Genomic DNA, 26,789 nt, shown 5'->3' on the forward strand with positions numbered 1-26,789 from the left:
ATTATTATTATTATTATTATTACATATTGAGCTTCGCGACTGTATATACTAGACTGTGATTGTGGGGAAACCACAATGTGACAACGACAATCTCAGCATAGTCGCATCTAGGTTCTGGTTACACAAAGAGCTTGCTATCAGATGTAATATACTGTAATTTAAGCAAAGCAGTAGTCCCACAAAATATAGTACAACCACAGTCTAGTATATACATTCACGAAGCATGAGTTGTGAAGGTGCTAGGAACACTAGACTGTGCAGGTACTATTTCGCATTGTCTGTAATGAGACGGTATTAGCAATCCTAGTGGTTAGCAACTATCTATGGATGTATATTTACTACGTATTGAGCTTCGTAACTATATATACTAGACTGTGGTACAACTTTCATACACCCTGAAAACAGCAACTACTTTATTGTAAGATCCGTAGGAGAATCATGGTCTTAGACCTTCGTTGCTATATCCATCTTATAAATATTACTCCAAATCTTCTGTGACAAAATGTAATAATAATAATTTCATTATTTGTGATCTACGTAGGAAATGTGCCAGGCTTCAATTAAACTAGTAACATATTTTTATAATAAAATAAAAGTAGTAACATATTTTTATTCAATACACCTATATACATACTTACTTACTTATGGCTTTTAGAGAACCCGGAGGTTCATTGCCGCCCTCACATAAGCCCGCCATCGTTCCCTATCCTGAGCAAGATTAATCCAGTCCCTACCATCATATCCCACCTCCCTCAAATCCATTTTATTATCCTCCCATCTACGTCTCGGCCTCCCCAAAGGTCCTTTTTCCTCCGGCCTCCCAACTAACATTCTATAATGCATTTCTGGATTCGCCCATACGTGCTACATGTCCTGCTCATCTCTGGATTTAATGTTCCTAATTATGTTAGGTGAAGAATACAATGTGTGCAGTTCTGCGTTGTGTAACTTTCTCCATTCTCCTGTAACTTCATCCCACTTAGCCCCAAATATTTTCCTAAGCACCTTATTGTCAAACAACCTTAACCTCTGTTCCCCTCTTAAAGTGAGAGTCCAAGTTTCACAACCATACAGAACAACCGATAATGTATGGTAACTGTTTTATAAATTCTATCTTGCAGCTTTCTTGAGAGCAGACTGGATGGCAAAAGCTTTTAGAGTCTCTAGTGAGTCTTGATTATGCCATTCTAAGTTTGTTGTTGATATGATGTTTCCATGATAGACGGCGATCTAAGTGCACTCCAAGATATTTTACAGCTTCAGCCTTTGGTTTCCATGGTATCACGTTGGTTGAAAGATTTAAAGAGTCCTTGAAAAGTCAATCAAGAAAATCAACTGATGATGATGATGAAGATGATGATGATGACGATGATGATGATGATAAGGAGGAGGAGGAGGAGGAGGAGGAGGAGGAGGAGGAGAAGAAAGAGGAGGAAATTTTTACAAATCAAAAGTTAAATATTATCAGGTTCTACTATAAAGTCCACTCAATTGCCCTAATAGGAAAGAAGGAGAGAGAGAAAGAGAAAAAGGATGGAACCAGAAAAGAAAGGAAGGAAGCAAGAAAGAAAGAAAGAAAGGATCCAGGTGGATCTAACTGGAATGTGTGGTGGACAAAGACATACAAGCTTCAGCGCTTCACCACTAGACAGGATGCTTGGGTGAATGAAGAAAGTCAAATGTCCGCCATTAATTACTCTTATCCCATAAAACTCAAACAGTCTCTTTTTCTGTCTTTTACAATCTCTTCATTGATCATAAAGAGCAATGTTAGATAATTATTATTATTATCATTCATTCTGTTAATGTGACATGTGTTTCTTCCAGAAAATTTTATGTGAAAGGGACAAACAGAGTATGATGGGAGGGAAGGTCTTTAAATCAGAATGTGGGCACCATTTATAATATATTCTATCAAAAAAAAAAGCTCAAGAAAAAGACAAAATTTGTATTATTAGAGTGGAAAACTTAGGCAATCTAAGCATTACATATAATTAAATAAATTTGAATTTCAACAATTTAGCATGAATATTCATTCATATTTTTGTTCACATACACAATACTCTCAAGAAAACAACATAATTTATTGCATTCTAGCAGCTAAGATGCAAGAAAACACCACACTCCGACCATCTTTCACCCTCGGAAAAGACCCAGTAGCCTACCGGTACTCTATTTGATAGGAGGTTCAGTGAAGTTCGAGGCTGTTCTGAAAGTTTTGGCAATGGGATTGAACCCTGAACCTTCCCATCTGTAGCCAGTTGCTCTATCAACTACGCTACCTGGCCATATAAAATAATAATAATAATAATAATAATAATAATAATAATAATAATAATAATAATAATAATAATAATAATATGCCTTTTCATACTCAATGAAAAGACTACACATACATTAGTCGAATATTCTCTTCTTTTTTTCTATTATCTGCCATAATTTATAGTACATATAAACATAGCATCTGAATAGCCTTTAACAGTTCTAAAATACAGTGGTTTTGTTCAAATATAATTTCGACACTTATCTAGTTTGGAAAGAATTAATATTAAAGGAGAAAAGTTCGCTCCGGCGCTGGAGATAGAACCCGGGTCCTTGGTTCTACGTATGAAGCGCTCTCACTATTGAGCTACGCCGAAGCCCAATCCACAACACCGGATCGAACTCCCCTCCTCCAGTGTTTTTCCCTTCGTGGCCTGACTCCAAGTTGGGCATGTATGTTGACATTTTATATTAAGTCAACTGCCATTATACAAGGAGCGCACTCATTTGAGTGACTTAGTGACCGGGATTCCACAGTAAAATGCACAGTAATCTATACAGAAATATGCACTGTTGCTAGAAGAATCTACGTTAAGATTATTATTTTTTAGTCCTACGGAATATATCTGTTACGGTAACAATTTTTCTCCTTTAATATTAATTGTTACCATAACAGATATATTCTGTAGGACCAAAAGGTAATAATCTTTACGTAGTTTGGAAAGGTTTATAAATGAGGAGCATCATTTTAAAATAGAGTTTTCTCCAGCTTTGTATTTTTTCCGTGGAGCAAAAAAAAAAAAATCCAGTCTTCTCCGACCAACATTTCTTCTTTAACATCATAATAAGATGAGACAAAATTCGTTTTGTTACATTATCGTTACTGATTTGAGTTCTGCTTTAATAGAACGCACAGAAAATGCTGTATGTTCTATTTCTTAAGAATTGAGAAAAACAGTTTTGAAGCAATGCTCCTGAAATAATGTATTACAAATGAAAGTGTACAGCAGATGAATATATTGTCCAAAAAAAGGGTTTATTAATTCCTCAATAATTGTTCCTCCTCCTCTTCACATGTGCTTTTTGTAAAGCCAACTTAATTACACATTTAACTCACACACGTAAGGTCAATTAAACAGTGTTCATGGGTTAGATAATAAACATACAAATATATATATATATATATATATTTTATGTTTATTAATTACAAATCTTTGTTACTATTTCACAGTTCGCAAGTGTCCGCCATTACATCTTCCTCAACACGCTCATGTAAGGTGTTCTCTCAACAATGCCTGGGGTTCTCGATGTCAGCTGACCTGCAGTCCAGGTCACCAACTTGTGGGCCATGATGTCACTGAATGTGGGGACAAAATGAAATGGACGAATCCCATGCCTCGCTGTGTTGGTACGGCATAAATAATGTTGATAACTTGAAATTACTCCAATGTAACATGCATGCAGTCTTTAAATTTATATAAAACAGATTACATCTTCACAATTGTACTACACAGGGTGATTCACGAGGATTTACCGTCACTTACGGAGCTTATTTCCGAAGACATTCTGAGCAAAAAATGTCATATAAACATTTGTCCTAATCTCAATATTTTCGAAGTTATATTAATTTGAAGTTATTTGTAAAATATCTTTTTTCTTTAGTTTTAAGGGTAAAAGAATATTACAAATAGAGAATGAACTATTCAGAAGTATCATTTCTTTAATTGGCTAGTGTTCTGAAGCTATAAATGTGTTGTCAGTTGCTTTGTACAGATTTTGTTTTTCAATTTTTAACTAAAAATGACATCATTCTTACGCACTTATCACAAAAATTGTTACAAATGATATGACTTTAGGAACTTGATTCTTTACAGTTTAATTATGCATCCTAAAGTACAGTCTTCAAGAATTTACAATCTGCGAAACTCAAACCCTCGAAATAGTAAAATATTTCAAATATCTAGGGGTGACCCTGCAAGTAACCGGATTCACGTTCACCAGGCATATTTAGGATAGAACAGTCGCGGCAATCAAGGCCACAATGGGGATACGAAACCTCAGTAGCGTATACTGGTTAAAGGGTTTGGGCTACCACTGACCCTATTATTACACAAAATATATTTTAAAATCCCTATAATAAAATTCCTTACATATTTATGTGAATTCCAGACGTCTTGATTGGGACGAAAATACGTTGATGACTTCGTCCTTGAAATTACAGTTGGGCCACTTGCAAAGTTTCTGTAGAAATGACTTTTCAATGGATATTAGTGCCAAGCCAGATAAACGTTCTTGTGTATGAGTTGATCTACAGTAGGATTTTATTCTCTTCAACGCAGAAAATGTTCTTTCTACCGATGCTGACGTAGCTGGTATTGTCACAATTAATGTTGCCAATTTAAGGACTTCAGGAATAACTTGGTTCAGCTGGTTTTCATATATGGCAGATAATATTTCATGGATAGGTTTGTTCGAAAAATCAAAGACTTCTGCTGAATATATTACACTTAATTCATTTTTCAAACGTACTTGATCAAAGTGACTGTTATATGACTGAAATAATTTGTTTAGTGCCTCATTCGGGAAGTTTTCTCTATAAGCAGAAAATTTTTGAGAATCTGAAGCTTTCCATAATCAGAAAATCTGTCACTAATTTCCATGTGCATACGATCTAGTATGCTGTAGTACAGCTGCCTGTATTTCAATTCATCATCTCTTTTTCTTCGCTTTAATGGTGGTTCCATTGTATTGTCTGAAGAATTTTCATTTTCCATATTACTCCATATGGACGGAAACCCACTACGTCTGAACTCGGATATAGTATTTTTTTAACTTTGATACCTCTTGCAAGTAGTATGCTATGTGTAGACATTTTGTCTGATGAATATTGTAGAGCACATCTGTATGTGCGAACACTCTAGCATAGACTTCAAGAAGAAATATATTCTGAAACTGTGTGAAAAAATTCAAATATCCTTGAGCCTGCACAATTACAGCATCATCCCAGTTTTCTTCAGAGTCATTACAAATGATATTTTTAAAGAAAGCAGTCCGTTTTTCTCTGTATTCCTTTACTGTATTTACAAGCCGAGATGTAAAATTCAATCTAGTTGGTGCTACTTTTGGGAGATTCTTTTTCATAAATTCCTTGAGTTTTTCTGATCTTTTAGGATATGATGAGAAAAATGCAGCTAAACCCGACAGTGTTTTGAAAAAAATGCGGCATTCTGGAATGGATGAAGTAGTTTGTTGCAAAACTAAATTGAGAACATGGCTGTAACAATGGACAAATAGTGCTTGAGGATACTTTTCTTGAACTTTTGTTTTTAAGCCATTAATATTTCTCGCCATAACTGAAGCACCATCGTAGGCCTATGTCTGTGCAATTAACTTATTGCCGACATTGTATTCTGCTGTAACACCTTCCACATGCTGAAACAAAGCAGCAGCAGTTTTGCCCGAACTGACATTTGTGAATCCTATAAACCGTTCTTGAACATTGGCAGTACTGTCGACGTATCTTAAAACAGTGGACAATTGACTCTGATTAGAGCAGTCACTTGTTTCATCAACAACAATGGCCACAAAAGGTGCTTCTTCTATTTCAGATTTTATGTTCTTTATCATAACCCCACTTATAGCAAATATTAAGTCATTCTGAATTGCGGGAGAAGTACCACGGAATACTGTTGAACTCTCAAGATGATTGGCCAGTAAATGGTCAAATTCACTTAAGGAACTTAAATATTCAACATAATTTCCTATATTGTCTGATTCCACACTCTCGTTATGACCTCGAAAAGCCAATTCTTGTTTTCCTAGAAAGCAGACTGCGTTAATAAGATGCAGTAAAATCTCCCGATTTTTTTTTTCACAAGAGCATTGTGTTGGTTGATGTGCAGAGCTTTTTGCTTATCTAGCTGTAAATCAATTCTTGTCTTCCCAAAGTTTGCAAAGTTCATGCTACTACAAATATGAGCTTTTGATTTGTCATATTCTAGGACTGCCGTTCGAAGGGAGTTCATATTAGAAAACCCCTCTTTTGACCACACATTAGTTTCGTGGCTAAATAACAAACATGGCCAGCAAAATAGTTTAGACAGTTTAGAAGTAAGTTACCACACAACCAATTCCACTTACCATATGATGTTGAAGTGAAATGGCGTGTGTACTCACGCTGTTTTTCTTTTACGTCCATGAACAAATTTAACTCAGAGTTGGTCTCTCCATTTTCACAATTTCAACTTTCTCGTTATGTACGACGGTTAAAAGGCACTTTTAATAAACCTTCTATTACACAGTCATTTTCAACACAAACCTCTCCAGAAACTTGTTCTGCCATATTTTTTACAATATCACTTAATTGGGAAATTAAAAACTTAATAATTCACAATTAATATTACACTTAGAAACTCGAACAAATCACAGATTTAAAATAATGCACTGCAAGAACACAATCACATTCATGAGCTAGCGTACTAAGCGTATTGTTGCTTCGTGCCTGCGAAGAAACCGATCACAAGAGTGGCAACTCGCCTGGCCTACACTGCACGATGGAAACAGAAGGGAGCGGGGGACGGGCAGTTGTGCGACAGAACAGCGTGCGCGGAACGGTCACAAGCTACCTCACGTAGCAAGCGGTTTCTCCAGCGATGCCGCCTTGACAACTTGTTTCTTTTCGAGAGCAGGGAGCGCATATAAATCTAACAATTACTTTAATTTTAATTACTATGGTAAAACTAATAATACAAAATTATTACATTATGTTATATTATAAACTTTTTCTTTTGTAATTTCCTTGGGCTACCGCCGGTAGCCCTGGTAGTCCGCAAAATACGCCCCTGCGAAACCTCAAGTCCCTATCACTCGGAACCTCAATTGCATTATTCAAACTCAAAGTCGCACCAGTAGCATCATATGCCATTGAGATAATATGGACGTACCTGAGCTACCAAAACCTGAAAACTTTGGACAGGGCTAAGTCCAGATATGTAAAAAGAACACTCTGCATCTCAAAGTTCGTTCCAACCCAACTCGTGTACCAGCTGGCAGGAACAACATCCTTCATAGAAGATTTAATGACCACCTACAATCTGACACCAACCCCAGCCAGTACGAAGTTTTTTGACGAATGACGACAGAAAACCGCAGAAATTGACCCTGCATTTTTCCACACCCCAGCAATGAACAACGAGGAATGGAAAGCAGCCAACTTCGACCTACGTCACCATTACACAAGGGGAGCGATCCATGGTTTTCACTACCGCATCTGTACTAGAAAAGGTTTTCACCAGGTGACCAGTGATTGTGCGTGTATAATCTGTAGACTGCATTGCCCGCTATATCATCTCTTTGAGTGCTCAATAAGAACATTGCCGCTGTCGTATTACACTAAAGATGAATGACAAAGAACTGTGTACAACATACTCACAATGCTCAATAAACCTACACAATGTGTTTATTAAATCTATTATTATTCAAGAATTTACAAGAGTGGCGTGATTTGTAACAATTGTTGTGATAAATACGTAAGAAAATGTAATTTTGTAGTTAAAAATAGAAAAAAAATCTGTACGAAGCAACTGTGGAATTTACAACACATTTTTAGCTTCAGAATACTAGCTAATTAAAGAAATGATACTCCTGAATAGTTCATTCTTTATCTGTAATAATCTTTTACCCTTTACAAACAATTTCAAATTAGTGTAACTCTGAAAATATTGAGAATAGGACAAATGTTTATATGACATACTTTGCTCAATGTCTTCGTTAAATAAGCTCCGTAAGGGATGGTAAATTCTCGTGAATCATTCTGTATATAGTATTCTAATTACACAATTTTATCAGTAATGATTTGATAAATTTGTTATATAAACAACTTTTCTGTATTAAGTGAAACTATTATGGTATTTTACCTTAGTTAACTAGTTTTTGCTTCATATTCGACATCTTCAGATTTCTAGAATATCCTACAGTGTAGTTAGTGACCAATTGCTTGTTTAGTCAACCGTCCGAAGACAAGAGGATTGAAACCTCGTAAGTGATACCAGTAAGGTATGACTGACGAGGAAACTAATCCAGGAGATAATGGGGTAGGATGGCCAGTTCCTTTCCCCCTCCACTGATATATCACTGATTAATAGCATATTTCACTAATCAGACTTAAGCATACAAGCAATTGTTCTTCTTCTAACACATATCGTCAACTTAGATAATAGAGGTAGGCTTACCTATCAGCCAGAACCTCAAATCAGAGGTAATATACAGAGTAAACAGTAAGTAATGTCATTAATTTCAGAGGGTTATTCTTTCAAATATTTCAAACAAAAACTTTAATGTAATTTTTCTCGTTTTTGCTTTCTTTTCAAGATAAAAATTGTTTCATATGAAACATTTAATAGCGTGTTTTGGGAAAGCCATTGATTTGATTCTCAATACAGTAAGCTACTGCATTTACCTTTCCCAGGAAAAACTATAAACATGACATGATGAGTCTTTCCACAACGAAGCTGTAGCGGAAAGAGTGGATGAAGAAAGAATGATGCTGAAACTGATCAGAGAAAGGAAAAGGAATTGACTTGATCACTGGTTGAGAAGAAACTGCCTTCTGAAAGATGCACTGGAGGAAATGGTGAGTGGGAGAAGAGTGCGGGGCAGAAGAAGATATCAGATGATAGACGACATTAAGATACATGGATCATATGAGACAAAGAGGAAGGCAGAAAACAGAAAAGGCTGAAGAATGCTGGGTTTGCAGTAAAAGACCTGCCCTTGGGCAGAACACTATGAATGAATGAATTCTCAGTAATTTATGACAGAAGTGTATTATGATAATATAATATATAAAAAACATTATAGTTTAGTTTCCTATAAATGTGCAGAAAATTGGTCGGAACAAATGTAACTTTTCACTTTGTAAAGGAATTTTACGATGTGACATTTTTGTTTGGATCAAATTTCTGCACATTTAGGACAAAACTAAAATTCTTTCAATCATTCATTATCACAAAACATTGCTCTTTTAAATTGACTGAGCATATCAGAAATTAAATCAATGGCTTGCCCAAAAGATGTCATGAAATGTTTGATATAGTAAAACAATTTTTATCTCGAAAAAGAAGCAAAAACGAGCAAAAGTGAATTTACCTTTTTTTTGTTTGAAATATCTCAAAGAATAACACCCTGAAATTAATAACATTATCGGTATTTCTTCTACGTTAGACTCGTTCATACAGAAGTTTATGAACATATTCTACAAAAAAAAATTGCTTCATAAATAAATTACTCAGTACTAAGTACAGACAAATGTGACGATGTGTTGGCAGCTGTGAAGGGATGTCCACTACCCATGAGTCCGGAACATGGCCGCCTGAGCTGTGAAACACCTGGTAGTGGAGAAGGTACTGAAGTCGTAAGCAGCGGAGACTTGTTGGAAGAGGGAACCATCTGCCGCTACGACTGTGATCCTGGGTACTTCGTTCCACAGTCACAGTTGCATCTATCGGTGATAAGATGTCGATCACACTCCTGGAACAGCACCACAGATCCAAGTTGTCAGTGTGAGTGACCTTCCCAAATTACGCACATTTCTTTGTTGTGTCAAGAGTTACATTTATTTACAGTACCAGGAAACTATGTATTGCTTATTAATACATCAAATACATAGAATAACTGTAGAAGTTAATAGGCTTAATAAATTAAACATAATCAATCGGAGAAAGATAAAAGGGTGCATATGCGAAATGATACATCATACAGATTTATGACAAAATAATTACTTCGCCTTTTAAGCAATTACAGGAATTGACAATTTAGCCTATTTCAATTTAAGTTTGAATGGCTCTGTAAGGCCCATATTACACTCTCAAATTTCTGTGTCATATACTATGATAACATTTTTTATCAAACACATTATATGATCAATAGCAGATTTTGAGTATCTTACACTATGTCATATCTTTTATCGTATCTTTCATCACAGTCCTAATAATCAATCCCACACAGTTCCATGCATGTTGCAACTGTAAGTGCAGTAATGGTTATTGCATTAATACTTCTTCTTCTTCTTCTTTCCCTTAGTTTAACCTCTCCCTTTTAAGTTCATTTACACGACCCACACCACCCGGGCCTTACAGGGCCGCGACCTGTCGGGAGAGGAATTAATCTATGGATCACATACATACTTTTTGACCACATAAGGACATGGAGGACCTCCCCAGATGAGGGATCAGCTCAATGCCAGGGCCACCTTTGATACAACACAAACATTTAAGACATTACAGATCATGTTGTTGTTGTTTTCTAATGCCAGGCGTTTGACAATAAAGTCATTTGACCTCTTGCACTACAATATTTTTCAAAGATATTATCATTACACATCATTCACTCACGCATATGAAGGATTAAGGGAAGGATCGCCTTCCATGGCCGGACTTTCAAGAGGTACAATCCCGGCATTTTCCTGGAAATAACTGAGGAAACCATGAAAAACCTCAGTTAGGATTGCCGGCCCCTGGGATCGAACCCCAGACCTCCCGAATGCAAGGCCAGTCCTCTACCACGCCGCTAGCCCGCTCGGCCTATTGCATTAATACTAAAGAATAAATAAAAAAAAAGAAATGTATTTGGATTAGAGAAAATATACAAAAGGAATCCATCAAACTCTACTGAGAGAACTTCAGTGTGAAAATGTGCAGTCTTATACAAAGTATTTAAGAATGAATGATGAAACATTTCATGTGATATTAAAAGTTTTGTGGTTTTCACAGACCATGTGTAATGTTCTCACCAAGCTTAGACCACCTCGCTCACACCACTCTGCTGACTCGTGCCTTACCCAAAACATAATAAATCATATGGTGCGTGCCTGTTAGTTATGCAGCGTTGTCACATTATGACTCTGAATTAACCCAGCCGCTGGGTTGAGGCAATTACAATGTTTTTTTTTTTTTAACAGAGAAGTTTGTAATTATCTCTTGCGGCAAAATAAGCTGACCTCTCTACTCTGGCTGAGGCCGTCTATGTTTGGCAACACTGTTATAAAGCAATTCAGTTATCGGATGCAGCCAACTGCATAACATAAACATCGAGAGCATGTTGATGTGACTTCTTTGACTTCTTTCCTCTGAGCTGGGGTGGTCTAAGTTTGGCGAGTACAATACTTAATGCCTGCCATTTTCTTTTGTCACAGATTTTATCAAAGGTATGATGATGACCATAACTTTTATCACAGAACTATGTCACAGCTAGATGTGGTCATAGATGCTGTGAAAGATTTGATTATACAGCACATATTTTATCTAACTTCTGTGACACAGAAATTTTATAGTGTTGTTGTTGTTTTCTAATGCCAGGTGTTTGACAATAAAGTCATTTGACCTCTTGCACTCCAATATTTTTCAAAGATATTATCATGACTAGCCACTGAAGCACAGATTTTGAGGTGTTCCGAATCCATTTCTTGGTTTGAGTTGCACAATGGGCAGTTAGGGGACTGATATATTCCAATTCTATGCAGGTGTTTGGCCAAACAATCATGGCCTGTTGCCAATCTAAATGCAGCTACAGACGATTTTCGTGGTAAATCGGGAATTAACTGTGGATTTTGATGCAGAGAGTTCCATTTTTTCCCTTGGGATTGAGTTATCAAATTTTGTTTGTTGAAGTTTAAGTATGTAGATTTAATAAATCTCTTCACAGAGTAATGCATAGATTTAGTAACAGGTCTGTAAGTAGCAGTGCTGCCCTTCTTTGCCAGGATTCCACAATGGGATGGTATCCATTGGAATACAATTCTTTTATTGAGTGATAATAATTGAGAGAGCATTTTAGTTATTTCTGCTGTTTGAGATGAAGGTGTGTGTTTAGAGACGATTGATAGAATAGCCTAACATAACATAAGCCTAATTAAAATATCTATTCAAAATTATGTGTACCTATGCAGAAACTCTCTTACTTAAAGCAACTATTTCACCAAACACACAACATGCATTTCAATGTGAACAATATTTACATGATTTTCAATCAGTCAGTATAAGGATTTCTGATGTTGGTTTCCTATCATGTCTAGTATATTTTCATTGGCTATTCTTCCATCACCATCTTCGCAATAGTCATCCTCATCACCACACTATCAATGCTATCACCATTATCACTACGCCAAACTGCCTTACCACCACAAACACAACCAAAATTATCATTACTACCACTATCACTGGCTGCTCCCTACAGCACCAACACTATCACCACGAGTGTCATCACTATACCACTACACTGTATCACCACCAATCATTCTATTATCGTAATTATCACTGATGTTGCCTCATTGCCGCCACCAGGTTATGTTAGTCCTAAATTATTGATTATTTGACTGTCCCATTACAATATTTTACATGTTACAGCTGAAGCCGGAAGCTTACCATCGCTGGTTCTGGCAGATGCCGAGTATCGCCATCCTCTGAGACACCACAGGAAGAGAGCTCCGTGCTGGGCTAATCCTTGTCAGGGAGGAGGTACCTGTCTAAACGGTCCCCATCCCAGCAGACCCATGCTCTGCATCTGTCCCCCTGACAGAGAAGGTACACACAATACACTCAGTTATTCTCATATCACATATTCGTCTATGTTTGAAATGTGAAATTCTTACAAGGGGAGGTTGTGGAGGAGAAATGCAATACTTCAATAAAAGTCACAAGACGTTTTAAGGTTTGAAGGAAAGACCCTACAATATACCTAAATTATAAGAGTAATTTCCAAGAAATTACTTTGTCAAAATAGCCATCGTTAATTTTCTGAAATACAGTATGTATTAGTTACTTTTTCGTCGCCATATCTATGTTGACTACATAACATACTGTTTCGTAAGTAAATTAATCTCTATTTCTTTATCCATTTATTTATTTAATTATTTATTTATTTATTCATCCATTTATTTATTTATCCATCCATCCATTTATTTATTTATCCATCCATCCATTTATTTCTTTATTTACTTATTTATCCATCCATTTATTTATTTATCCATTCATTTATTTATTTATCCATCCACCCATTTATTTATTCATCCATCCATTTATTTATTTATTTATCCATCCATTTATTTATTTATCCAGCCATTTATTTATTTATCCAGCCATTTATTTCTTTATCCATGCATTTATTTCTTTATCCATTCATTTATTATTTAGCCATCCATTTATTTATTTATCCATCCATTTATTAATTAATTAATTTATCTATTTACTTATTTACTTTTATGTATTTATTTACCTATTTACCTTTATATCCATAATTATTTGCTTATTTACTTACTTATTTTTTATTTATCTATTATTTGTTTATTTATTTACTTGTTTACTTATTTATTTATTTCTTTATTTATTTAATCTTCTAGAAATTAAAGCCATAAGGCCTTCTCTTCCCTTTCACCAAGTAATTAAAACTACAAAATTATGAATACAATTAAAATTACAATTCGGGCATAAATAATACTAAGATAATTCTACAGAAGAACAAGACCAAAGTTGGTACCATTTTTCTTTAACAATGATTGAATACTACGAATACTGAAGTGTAGAGCACTAAGCACGAGGTTTTACTTTCCGGTACTCAATACATTCCACAAAATATGCTAGAACTCTACACCTGTTGTTCGTAGTAATAAATAGATTTGCCACCGCCATATTGTCCACATCAGTCGGCACGAGCGAAAATATCACCATTTAAATGCACAACACAATTGTTAATTATGTCGAAATAGACCTCTTTTAACAATAATCTGTCTCCACTGGCACTAAAAATGTTTCCTTGCTTGTGCAGTCTAGGCTCCCAAACACCCACTGTCCAGAAATTTGCACCTGGATCTCTCGAGTAATATTAAGTACTGGTAATTAAATTACTTGTCTCAACAGCACCTGCCAATAATTATGGTGGTGATATGATACATCTATTCGTTACTATGTAGGCCTACAACAGGTGAATAGTTCTAGCTACAGCGTGGCTATAAAGTTTGAAACCATAGGAGAAATGAATAGCACATTTCTCTACTATAGAACGTATTCCACATGTTCCCACCATTTTCAACACAATTCCTCAAACGTTTTACCAAGTTTCCTTGAATTTTCTTCAATATGTGAGAGTCCACATTAGCCATTGCAGTGGTTCTCCTTTCCCGGAAATGATCCAGATGCCTAATTTTTACAGCAAAGTCAATGGAGTTCAGGTCGGGTGACAATGCAGCCCATTCCACAGAGCTCCTTCTCCCAATCCAACGTCCAGGAAACATGTCCAATACACAGGTCCAGATTTTATAGCCACCTTATAGGTTCTCTGTGGAAAGTTTTCGTAGCCGAAAAGTAAAACCACGTGCTGTGTTCTCTATACTATTCGTAGTACACAAATTAATAGGTCAGTAGAAAAATAACCCATCTACAAAATTAAATATGTTCAGGAGAAAGAAAAAAGTGAAAGCAGTTAGGCTAATATTATTTTCTATGCATCAGCACACCTTTCTTCAAACTGTAAAAGGCTTGGAATCGACTTAGTGGGCCTCTTTTTAGTCAATGTGTGCGTTTCATATGAACTATATTTAATGTAATAAAATCATTTTCAGAAAAAGTGTGGATGGACCCTTTTTTTACTGACCAATTCAATTGTTAATTGTGTATAATTATAATAATAATAATATAATAATAATAGCCTAATGTGTCCCTTGAAGGGCAAAGGCCTCCTGCTAGAGGGTAGCTCTGTTTCACTAACGCGGTGAGCTACTCCGCGTTAGGTTGTGTCTAGTGTTTCTTTGTCTGGTTGGAGTTGATTTCGCTGTCACTTTGATTAATTTGATTTCACTAACACTTTTATTATATTGAATGCACTTTCACTGAGTCAACTTGGGATGTTGTTTGTGGCTGGCACTGTCTTCGTTTGTAGTCGACTTCCAATTGTTCTCCATGTTCCCCTGCTTCTTGCTATTCTGGACCATTGCTGGCCTGCTTGTGTTGTGTAGAAGTCTGCCCACCTCTTCCTTGGTCTGCCTCTGTGCCGGTCTCCTGTGCGCGGGTCCCACATGGTGGCTCTGTATGTCCATCTTTCGTCTTTCATCCGCGCGATGTGGCCTCCCCACTTCCACTTCAATTTGTTTGCTCTTTGTGTGACGTTTGTTGTTGATGCCATTTGGGACAGCGAATCATTGGAAATTCTGTCTCTCATAGTTATTCCCAATATCTTTCGTTCCATTTTCCTTTGGCATATTTCTAGCGCATTCATCTGTCTGTTTGTCGTCGACCATGTTTGGCATCCATAAAGTAGTGTTGGGTAGACGCAGGTTTGTAGTACTTCGAATTTGAGTCTTCTGCTGATTGACTTGTCCAGAAGTATGAACTGGAGGGACCAGAAGGATTTCCAAGCTAAGGATATTCTTCTTCTTATTTCTTTTCCAGTCTTGTCTTTAAAGGAAATTAGTTGGCCTAGGTATGTGTATTCCGTTGCATATGGTAGCGTTGTTCCGTCAATTGAGATGGGGATTTCTTGTCTGTTTGTCATCAGCTGTGTTTTTGTCATGTTCATTGATAGACCTGCGGTTTTTCTGTGTATAATTACAAATATTAAATTTACGATTACAATTGAGGCGTTCCCTGGAACAAGAACTTAAGTACAAAATCTTGAATTTTGATATACAAAGCATCAAACATTTTAGAGCTGGTGTAACAGCATTGCGCAGAATGACGTTCAAATGTTTCTAGAAGGCGCTGTCCCTGTTGAAGGGAAATAATTTGTTAGTAGGGAGAAGTGCTATTAATGAATCAATATATGCTGGAAACGGAAAAACTACATAGATGACCGTTAAGTTATTATTCAAAAGAATACCAGTACCTAAATTACAATAGGATCTAAAATAGTAGGTACCTACCAACAAAGAAAGGACTATACACATATATATTCATATATGAGGTCTCGTCGTCCTCATTGAATACTTTGACTACAAGTAGCCATACTGTAGATCAGTGGCGGCTCGTGACTTTTTAAACTTATGTGCTACTACAACAATAACAATAATAATAATAACAATAATAATAATAATAATAATAATAATAATAATAATAATAATAATAATAATAATAGCACTCATCCTAATAACCAAAATTAAAGTCCATTCTCCTTCCTGTTGGCGAACTTTTCTATCACCTTAGTATTGAAAAATGTTATGTTTTATTTAACGACACTCGCAACTGCCGAGGTTATATCAGTGTCGCCAGTGTGCCGGAATTTTGTCCCGCCGGAGTTCTTTTACATGCCAGTAAATCTACTGACATGAGCCTGTCGCATTTAAGCACACTTAAATGCCATCGACCTGGATATATGTCTAATTTTATGAACTAGAAGAATTGAAAACGATGGGTAAAAACCACATTTCTAATAGAAAAAAATTAATATTTCATATTTAAATACATTTTTAATAAATGAAGTTTTAGGTACTAAATACATAAGTTGGCTATTCTGTTCTGGCTACTCTCTGGTGAGCACAGAAGGGACAGCAGTTTGATGAGGTTTCCGGCGCTTGCGGGGAAGTGAAAAGGGTAACTGAAGCATGCGCATTTCTCCATGTAGACATCTTTTCTGTGCTTAGCACATCTCGCACTACAGTGGAGGGTGAATGATGAAACGTGTCAAGGCGGACAATTCAAATGCTTTAACAATATAGAACGGAAACATACGGTAACTATTTAATTTAAACAAATATTTTTGAGGTTTTTAAAACAAAACATTTTTCTCTCTTACTTTTATTATGTGCTGTAGCACATGAGCACATAAGTACTGGCCGCCCATGCTGTAGATATATCTATTCAACGAATTTTTCTCAATTTAATAGATATATCTACAGTATGGCTACTTATAGTCAATGTATTCAATGAGAACAGCAGGACCTCATATATGAATATACTCAGTGCTGTCATGGTAAATTTTTTCTTAGCCATACATCCCACCCCGTATTTCCTCCTTTGAAATATATTTTAATCTCCTCTCTCTATCTCTGACTGTTACTTAATGATTTTTTTAATATTAAAAAAGAAGCAAAGAAATTGTTTTGCTTTACATTTTAATTGTACAAGTTTGATTTAAAGAATACACCATGTAGCCCCATCATAGATGCACACTTGTCTCGGTGAATCTTGAAGTGTGTATTTGCAGCAATTCTTATTTTTCAACCACTATTTTATATAATTCTGGATTCCAGTGCTACAGAAGTGGACAATTTTGTTCATGAATATCAAAATACATTAGGAACAGCAAGAGATGATCTAAGATCTGTACAGATCTCCACGTACAAAACTTAGGCACCCATATGCCGTGTGGCTCCATACAGACAAAATTTTCTTTTCCCCATACGATTAACCGACATCAAGCACTTCTTTCTATCCCTCATCATAGAACGTCTTTATACTCATCTTCCTATACTGTAGAAATACCTCGCCTCTGGAATTCGTTACCTAATGACGTCAGGGACTGCTGAACTTTATCACAATTCAAAATTAAATTGGAAAATTTTGTCTTAGTTAATGTTTTTTAGGTATTGCTAGAAGTATTGATTTGTGTTTTTTTTTCTTTTTCTTTTTTAATCTGGATTAAAATTGCAAGTTTCTTGTTTATGTTAGTTAATTAGTTAGGATACAATTAATTATGATACTTAATCACTCATTTAAAGTTTGTGTGACTGCAACCTGTGTATATTTTTGTGTGGCTTTACTTTGTTTATAGTGTTTTTTCTCTCTCTCTCTTTATTTCTTGTGTAGCTTTACTTTGTATATAGTGTATTTTTTTTCTGTTTATTTCTATTATTGTATTTGTATTCCTGGTGTTGTGGAAGAGAAGGCCTGATGGCCTTAACTACACCAGAATAAATAAATTAATTAATTAAAAAAATTGTAGGTTCCCATACAATGTATGGCCTCATATGGCCTCCATGACAGCACTAGATATACTATATATGTACATGTCAAACGTTAACAGTTTTTATAAACTATTGTCGAAAATGGCCAGAGAGTCATTTAAATATGCGCTCCTGCATACGTGACTTGTATATCTTAAAAATGCAGGTAGTAGGCTATTGATGATATGAATGAGAAGAGTTCGGCCGGCGCCATGGATCATATCCCAGCATAACTCAGTTGGAAAGAGCGCTCAGCGCACAGAGCTGAGGGGTCCTGGGTTCGATTCCCGGTGCCTGAACGAATTTTTCTCAATTTAATAGATATAAAGAAAGGACTAGTTTACTGGAATAAAAATTAAGCAAAGATTAATTATTTAGGGATGATAGATGAAATTACTGGAGGATGATAGCGATGACAAATGAAATATTTGCTTTCTTTTAAAGGACTTTGTACCAACGACTTTCATCTGTCTTGGTTGGGTCCGATTTCAATAACATATAACCTTCCTCATGCATGGAAACGATTGAGAACGATTCTTCACTTACTTGCAAGACTTTCACTCCATGTCTAAATCTTGAGAAACTGGACATGTAGATGGTGTGATTTGTCTATGCAGGAGAGTTCTGCGAACGTGCTAAATGCCAGGACGAGATGTGCGAGAATGGAGGTCGCTGCATGGTGCTGGGAGACAGGGCCGTATGCTACTGCCCGCCAGGGTTCACAGGGCCCAAGTGCCAGCATATGCAGGTCAGTTGACATAGCCAGATAACATCTGACTAGGAAAACATTCTTACTGCTGAAAACAGAAACAATGATTCATATAAAGAATATCCATCCATTTCTATAGCAGTTTCATTTCAACGAGTCTCCTTCGAGCCAACATGCTGCATAAAGACTGGTTCACAATAAACCGGGAACGGAAACGACAACGAGAACGAGAACGGAAATACTGTTAAAATAAATGTATTTAAATGTAAACATTCACAATAGTTAATTTTAAAAATATTTCCATTCTCCTTTCTCGTCGTTTCTGTTCCCGATTTATTGTGAACCAGCCTGAAGTCATTAGGGATACCAGCACTTTTCACCATATCAGGGACTGAGTCATTTAATAGCACGATTAGCCCACCCTCACATCCCTTTTCTGTCCACAAAATGCTTTAAAAATCCATACAACGTAGAAAGCAACATTAATTTTAAAAAATTACAAATACTATGGCATTCGATAAGTAATAGCAACAATGCTGTAAATCAGTGCTTCTAGCGGTGATCATTGAAATCTTGTACTACATTAGCGACTGTTTCATAGATTTGCAATATTGAAAGTCTCGAAGTAGGCATATTTGTAAATACAGTGACTGTTTCTGATTTGTAGTAAACAATACAGCCCCTAAGGTACGAACAAAGGTGTTTCATAAAAATCCAAGTTGAAAGAGAAAAACATGCAACTCGGTGCTTTAGGGCATTACAAGAAGTCTGTGGGAGAGAAGTCCTACTGAACTGGGTGGAAACGAGGCATTGGCTTTCAATCAAGAGTTGACCTCGAAGAACTTAGATTGCTCAGTGAGAGAGGTATCCAGAAATTCTGCTGCACATGGAGTCCGTTGTCTTCCAAGAATTTGGCAACGTGTTGTTGACATGGCAGGAGACTGTATTTGAAGTATGTAATGTCAAATGTAACCTAAATAAATTTAGTGTGAAACAGTAACTATGTTGCCATTATTTTCGAATGCCCTAGTATGTGCAAGAAATATAACTCTTTAACATCGAAATATGCACCAACGTACAAAATATGCACATAGGCCTATTTAGGGGTTCTCAAAAGTAGGAAATAACTTTAATTCCTCATATTTTCTTCATTTTCTATGGGATCTAAAAAATTCTGGCATGGCATATTATACAAGAATTTTGGATTTCTTGCATCTAGTGGCGGCAGTGCAATTTTATGTGAGGGAAAGACTAATACAAATTTTTATATTTATAGTACAAAACTGATAGCAGCCAACTTAGCTAAATATATTTGAAGACTAAAGCAATTCTCCTCTCTTTATCAGCAAAATCATCGATGACCTGGGCAAAGAAGTCCTCATTACTGCGAATGGTTTTCAGAACATAGTCTAATTTAATCTAACAGGCCAGGCGCTCAAAGAAAGAATTATTTATTACATCTTAGTACTAAATTCAATATCCTTCAATTTTTCTAATATTACCAGTAAAGCCTACACAAAATTAGTTTAAGAAAGGTTTATTATGTATCAACCTGATGTCCTTCAAGCATATTAATTTATTTAATACCCATCTTTGTTCCGATAAGTTGTATTGATTTATCAATGTCTTTCATAAAAGACTGTCATAAACTTATCTTACATAATAATTTAATGTTTTTATTTCATTTCTTGATTAACGTTTTCGGTTTTATAAAAAACCACTTTCAGATTATTATTACCTCTAAATTGAACAGTTACATTGATGTACAATGGGTTACATTAACCATATTATGTTAAAAGTATAAAATTATGTAAAATCATGCAAAGGATATCATAAAAACATTAATGTATATACCAGTGACGTGCAGTGGCCCAACAGATTACCCAAGCAGCTGCGTAGTCAAGTTTTCTTTTCCTTCTTACTATTTACTACTTATAATATTACTAATTATAAAACTACATTGGTATCTGGTACCAATTCTTTTTTTTTTTTTACAAAATCTATAAGATTAGGCCTACTGCAACTACTGCCTAAAATTAAAAATACTATTATAAAACACTACTCTAAGTATTGGTAAGTCGTGACGAGTTATTCCATCTTGTTGGGGAAACATGTGGTAATAATCGTCGACCCAGAAATTCATCAAGAAATTTTCTGGACTTTGATGATTTGGAGAAAAATGCTGCAAGCCCAGAAAGAGTAGCAAAAAATATACGGCATTCAGGAATACTTGAAGCACTTTGGGACAGTGCTAAATTTAAACAGTGTGCATAGTAGTGAACAAAGCTTGTGGAAAAGGCGCCTTAATATTAGCTTGACACCATGTAATGAAGAGGCCGTCACTGCACTTCCATCATAGCTCTGTGCAACAAGTTTCTTATTGCGGTTTGAAAGGTTTTGAATATGTCTTAAAAATAAGATCAGAATGTGCTGCCGCTATTTTGTCCTCACTCACATCACGGAGGCACACAAACCGCTCCACCACCCTTCCTTCAATCGTATATCGATAAATGAGAGAAAATTGTGATTTATTCGAGACGTCAGTTGTCTCATCAGCTAATATGGCAAAAAAAATCAGATTTCTGTAATTGCTGTTTGATTTCCTTATTAAATGCGCTGGCAACAGATTCAATTAAATCATTTTGAATACGATTTGATACATCTTTGAATACTGTAGATGTCTCCAAATGATTTTTAGAAGAGAGTCATACTGGGCGGTGTAGTCCAAAAGTTCTAAATAATTATCACTGTTGTCGGACATTTTCGACTTACCGTTTCCTCTAAATGAAAGTTCCAGTTTTGCAAGTAAACAAATGGCGTTTATAAGCCTTTTCAGAATGTCTCTATTGCGTGTTACCTTTTTATTATGTAAAATAATACCACAGTCTACTATATACAGTCACGAAGTTTGAGTTTTGAGGGTGCTAGAAACAATAGACTGCGACGGTACTATTTTGCATTGCCTGTAATGAGGCGATATTAGCGATCCTAGTGGTGAGCAACTATCTAATGTTTGCATATTTACTACATATTAAGCTTCGCAACTGTATATACTAGACTGTGATAATACTTTGTTGTGTTTGGTCACTTAGCTCAGTTTCAATATGCACAGTTCCAAAAGTCGCGAGTGCGTTAGAAGCACGAAAATGTGCAATAGCAACGTCATGATCCCGTATTGCTTTAGTTAAATTACTGTATTTAGCTTTTGTTGCTGAATTAAATTATTATTATTATTATTATTATTTTTATTATTATTATCACCAGACATAATCAAAACTTTTCATTGCACTTATATACACGTACACAATGTAACTACAAAGTAACAGTACAAACAAACGCGAGAGAAACAGTACGTTTTACACTCATTCGACTTCGTGGAGCCCAGGCAGGCTACAGGCTGCTTGGGATATATACATTTACTGCAGTCTCATGAGGCGTCCCTCATTGGTTAAAAGTTATGATGACGTGGGTTGTCATGGCAACTTCCATGCTAACCCGCATTCAGCACTGCTAGCACACTGGTGCCAGCTCGGGACCGCAGTATGTGCATTGTATATGTCCCATCACGCGACAAAACGTATTTAGAAAAGTTTCAGGACTTTATGATTAAATAAACAGAAAGTTTAATCATGGATTTACGTAGATATCGTGATTCTTATAATCAATCAGTGCTGCCCAAGTCGTGCTTGGGTTACTTGGGTGGACTGCACGTCACTGACTGTATATACATATTTAAAAAACTGTCAAAGTGTTAGGTTAAAAATAGGTCTAACTTTCACATCACTTTCACTTTATATTGCTTGTATTATTTTATTTCTATTTCTCTTGTTTGTTTTGTAATTATATTCTTTATTCTGTATATTTAAATTTAAATAAATAAATAGACCTATTTTTAACCTAATACTTTAACAGTTTTTTTTTAAATATGTATATACATGAATGTTTTTATGATATCCTTTGCATGATTTTACATAATTTTATACTTTTCACATAATATGGTTAATGTAACCCATTGTACATCAATGTAATTGTTCAATTTAGAGGTAATAATGATCTGAAGATGGTTTTTATAAAACCGAAAACGTTAATCAAGAAATGAAATAAAAACATTACCGGTACACTATTATATAAGATAAGTTCATGACAGTCTTTTATGAAAAACATTGATACCGGTAAATTAATTTTGTATTTTCAGTATATCGAAAATTAAAATAAGGAAAGGTTATTGTAGATCTGAGATTGAAAGAAAGTCAATACAAATTATATTATACAGGGACATCACTTTATTTTTACCAACATTTTTAATATTAACCTGGCTATACTCGGAAACACTGTTACCCACTTCCATTACAGGAGTTTGATGTTACTAGTGCAATGTAAACAAATCATTTTACTAGGTATAGGAGGAGAGAAAAGTAGTGTATCCATTTATGTTCTAGGGAAATACGATATTACAATTTTCAGTTTGATCATCACTTTTACGGAATTTATCAAAATACAGTAGAGTAGTAACATTTTTTTTTTTTTCAAAAAACTCAACTTTTCAGGCGGCTATGTTCATTATGTAATGTCTACTTTATTTAGCATATTAATTATTGATGCTATCATACAATATAGAGAGTGCATTTAAATTGAGGGGGTCATAAGTAAAGGGCTGTAAGTGCACTTAAGTTACTTTTGAGAAAATGGGGTTTAAATATTTAAGCTTTCGTAAAATCGGTGAAATTTTTTATTTAAATTTTAATGTGTGATGCGATTAAAATATCCCTTTGCCACTAAAATTTTAGATACTTTTGCTTACACTGGATGCACTTAACTCATGTTATTACAAATGTCACTAGCATTCCTTTGCTTCTAGCCACCTCAATTCAAAAAAAGCTAATCTGAATTTTTAAACAAGTTGCTGAAAATGGTTGCCGTTCATTACAATGCAGGCTTCAATTCAGTACGCATATTAAAAATATTTTGAAGCATATTCTCTGAAATTGAATTTATCGTTTCTTGAATATAATTTTTTAGTACGATATTATTAATATAGGTTCCTTCTTCTATAGAAAACGCAATAATATTTATGAAACACACTATACACTGCAGTGTTTACTTCACTGCTTGAAGACTTCGAATGCAACAGCGGCCGTAAGTTTGTGTGTCTGGCGGGAGCAAGGACATTAGTGAAGGGGTGAGAGTGAAGTACACTCAGAAATACAGATACAATAAAAATGCAAGTAAAAATAAAATGATGTCCCTGTATATTTACAGTATACATATTTATAAAATTGATAATAATGTTCGTTCTCTCAATATTTTAATTTATTCATCTACTGTAATTACTTCTTAAGTAGGCTAATGGAAAAGAGCCCATTTTGAAAACCTGCTTTATAAAAGTATCGCAGATTCTCTTAGTAGGATTGCCAACAGTGCTAATAGTTCATTGTTACATATGCACATCGTAATAATTAATAACACGTCATGACAGAAACCATTGCATTAACTTACCTCATTCTTATGTTCTAAGACGACTTGCCTCTTTCTTTTTATGTGCAGTTTTTATATAAATTTTGTACAAGAGACTAACCTCATTTTCAACAAGTAGTTGCTATGGAACGATAAATTAGGCATTGGAGAACACAATGAACGCAATATATCAATTTCGCAGAAAAGGTGACTTACCTCGCTTTTCCCGTGTGGTCTAAAGCATCCCTCTTTATTTCTACCATCAACGTTTGTGGAAGAATTAACTTAACACCTTCTATAAACGGCATTTATTCATACTTAACATGAATAACGAACGGATATGAGTAAATAGTCTAATATTCTACCGCAATGTACAGATGCCTCAAACTAGCAAGCTGTCTCGTTCGCGCAGGCGCATAGAGCACTTCTCCCCTACCACTGTCCGCCTACTGCTGTGCACTGTGGACTACAACGGTACAGTTCAGTTCTAATAACAGTTGAGAAGGCTGCATAGGGAGGGTACATCTTGAATACATTGTCAAGAGGTCAACTTTTAGATAACATGACTATACCTGGGTATCGGAGCCTAGGTGGGCCCCCTCCGTTAGCTCTACTACTTCCCCTTTCCAGGCAGCTTCCTGGTTTGAGGCATCTGTACACGAACTAAACTCTGCAATTTGATTTTATTGTTGCAGGCTCCAAGCTAGTCCCCAGGACTGCACCGAAATCGACCAGAACATTTAACAACAGATCCTGCTGGAACAGGAAATAACAAATGAAACTCACTCTCTCTGGATGTTTATTAATATCTTACATGATGATTAGAGATGTCTGCATCATCCAACTTTACTCACCCAAAGAATATAACATCTGAAATGACATCTACTGAAACATTTCAAGAACATCAGTTACAACAATACTTTTCCGCCGTGAATAACAAATTAATACATGTAGCCAATTTTCGTACATCAGTGATGTGTTCAATTGTTTCAAACTGGTTGTGATCAAAATGGCTGACACTGTGTGTTAAGTGTTACAATTATTTACTGAAAATGTTGCAGGAATTTACAGCAATGCAATTTTATCATAGACACACTGGCAAATATAACAGACTTTGGACTGTACTGCCAGTTGTCATTCAACTGGAGACGTGTCTAGTCTAATGTAGTTAATAGGTAATGGTAGTCTTCTGTACAATTCATTGAACTTTTAAAATGGAGAGATGAATCAATGTTGACTACTTTTGCTGTTTCTGAACAAGTGTCATATTAGTTTATAGTTCACTTCTAGCTCCAGGATCTCCCGACTTCATCCGTTTTGCGTCTTAAAATCGTCGTTAAGTGAAGCCAAAGAGACTTCTCTAAGTGGATAGATGATTCTCATAACCTCAAATTAGAAAAGTGTTTTAATAGTAATTTGTCTTTAATGTAACAATATTGTAATTAAATGAAACATTACACATTAACATGTACTGAATTGTGTTTTCTTGAATTCTACGCTGCTGCTGCTGCTGCTACACCACCACCACCACCACCACCACCACCACCACCACCACCACCACCGTTCTTTTATAACTAAAGTTCGAAGTTGAGGCACATTAGGCTATATCTTAAGTTATGTGAACACAGGACGGAAGTGTTTACAAAAGCAAATGGCAAGGTAATCCTCTGCCCTCGTACACATACCCTGTCAGTCGAATGGAGTTGTAATACGTAATACAGACCTAACAAGGAAAAAAATAAATAAATCTTCGCTTGAACGACAAACATAAACATTATGTAGGATGGAATACAATCTATTATCGTTTCTCAGGTGTAGAAAAGTATCACTTTTCTTAAATCTATAAACAGTTATTTAGAGCAATACTATTTACAAACGCACTTTGTAGTAGTAGTAGTAGTAATAATAATAATAATAATAATAATAATAATAATAATAATGGTTTATGTAACCTGGCAGAGTTAAGACCATAGGGCCTTCTCCAACACTCAACCAGAAGTAAAACTGCGATACAAAAAAAGACTACAAATTTACAAAGCGCATGCACACAAACTGAAGTAGAGAGTCATAATACAATGTAAACAAGAAGTCAGTAGAAATGATACATAATATTATGTAACATATAGAAAGGAAAAGGCATAATAAAATGTGAAAAGTAAGTCAAAATAAATGAGACATACGAAGTATAAAAATATGAAATAATAATAATAATAATAATAATAATAATAATAGGGAAATAATAATAATAATAATAATAATAATAATAATAGTAATAATAAATAGTGAAGTACAAATTATATAATGAACACTATTTTTACGTACACACAGCAAGGAAAATTATGATCTCAAGTCATTATATTATAGATATATACCATTATCGGGAAATATGATGAAAACAAAAACAGATAAAATAAGATAAATATCACTAGAATATAAAAA

The 26,789-nt window shown here is 35.3% G+C and overlaps 1 protein-coding gene across 3 annotated transcripts in view; it reads left to right on the forward strand.

The window, feature by feature from the left end:
- LOC138692979 (uncharacterized) overlaps window positions 1-25,821 on the forward strand; it is a 479,658-nt gene extending 453,837 nt beyond the window's left edge. For all 3 annotated transcript variants that reach the window (XM_069816418.1, XM_069816439.1, XM_069816427.1), the window contains exons 10-14: window positions 3,494-3,670; window positions 9,588-9,821; window positions 12,663-12,839; window positions 18,805-18,935; window positions 25,046-25,821. In XM_069816418.1, coding sequence (XP_069672519.1) covers window positions 3,494-3,670; window positions 9,588-9,821; window positions 12,663-12,839; window positions 18,805-18,935; window positions 25,046-25,057 — 731 coding nt within the window. In that variant the 3' untranslated portion in view covers window positions 25,058-25,821. The remainder of the gene's footprint in view (window positions 1-3,493; window positions 3,671-9,587; window positions 9,822-12,662; window positions 12,840-18,804; window positions 18,936-25,045) is intronic.
- The last annotated feature ends 968 nt before the right edge of the window (window positions 25,822-26,789 follow it).

This window comes from Periplaneta americana, chromosome 2, assembly GCF_040183065.1.
Source record: "Periplaneta americana isolate PAMFEO1 chromosome 2, P.americana_PAMFEO1_priV1, whole genome shotgun sequence".
Taxonomy (NCBI): Eukaryota; Metazoa; Arthropoda; class Insecta; order Blattodea; family Blattidae; genus Periplaneta; species Periplaneta americana.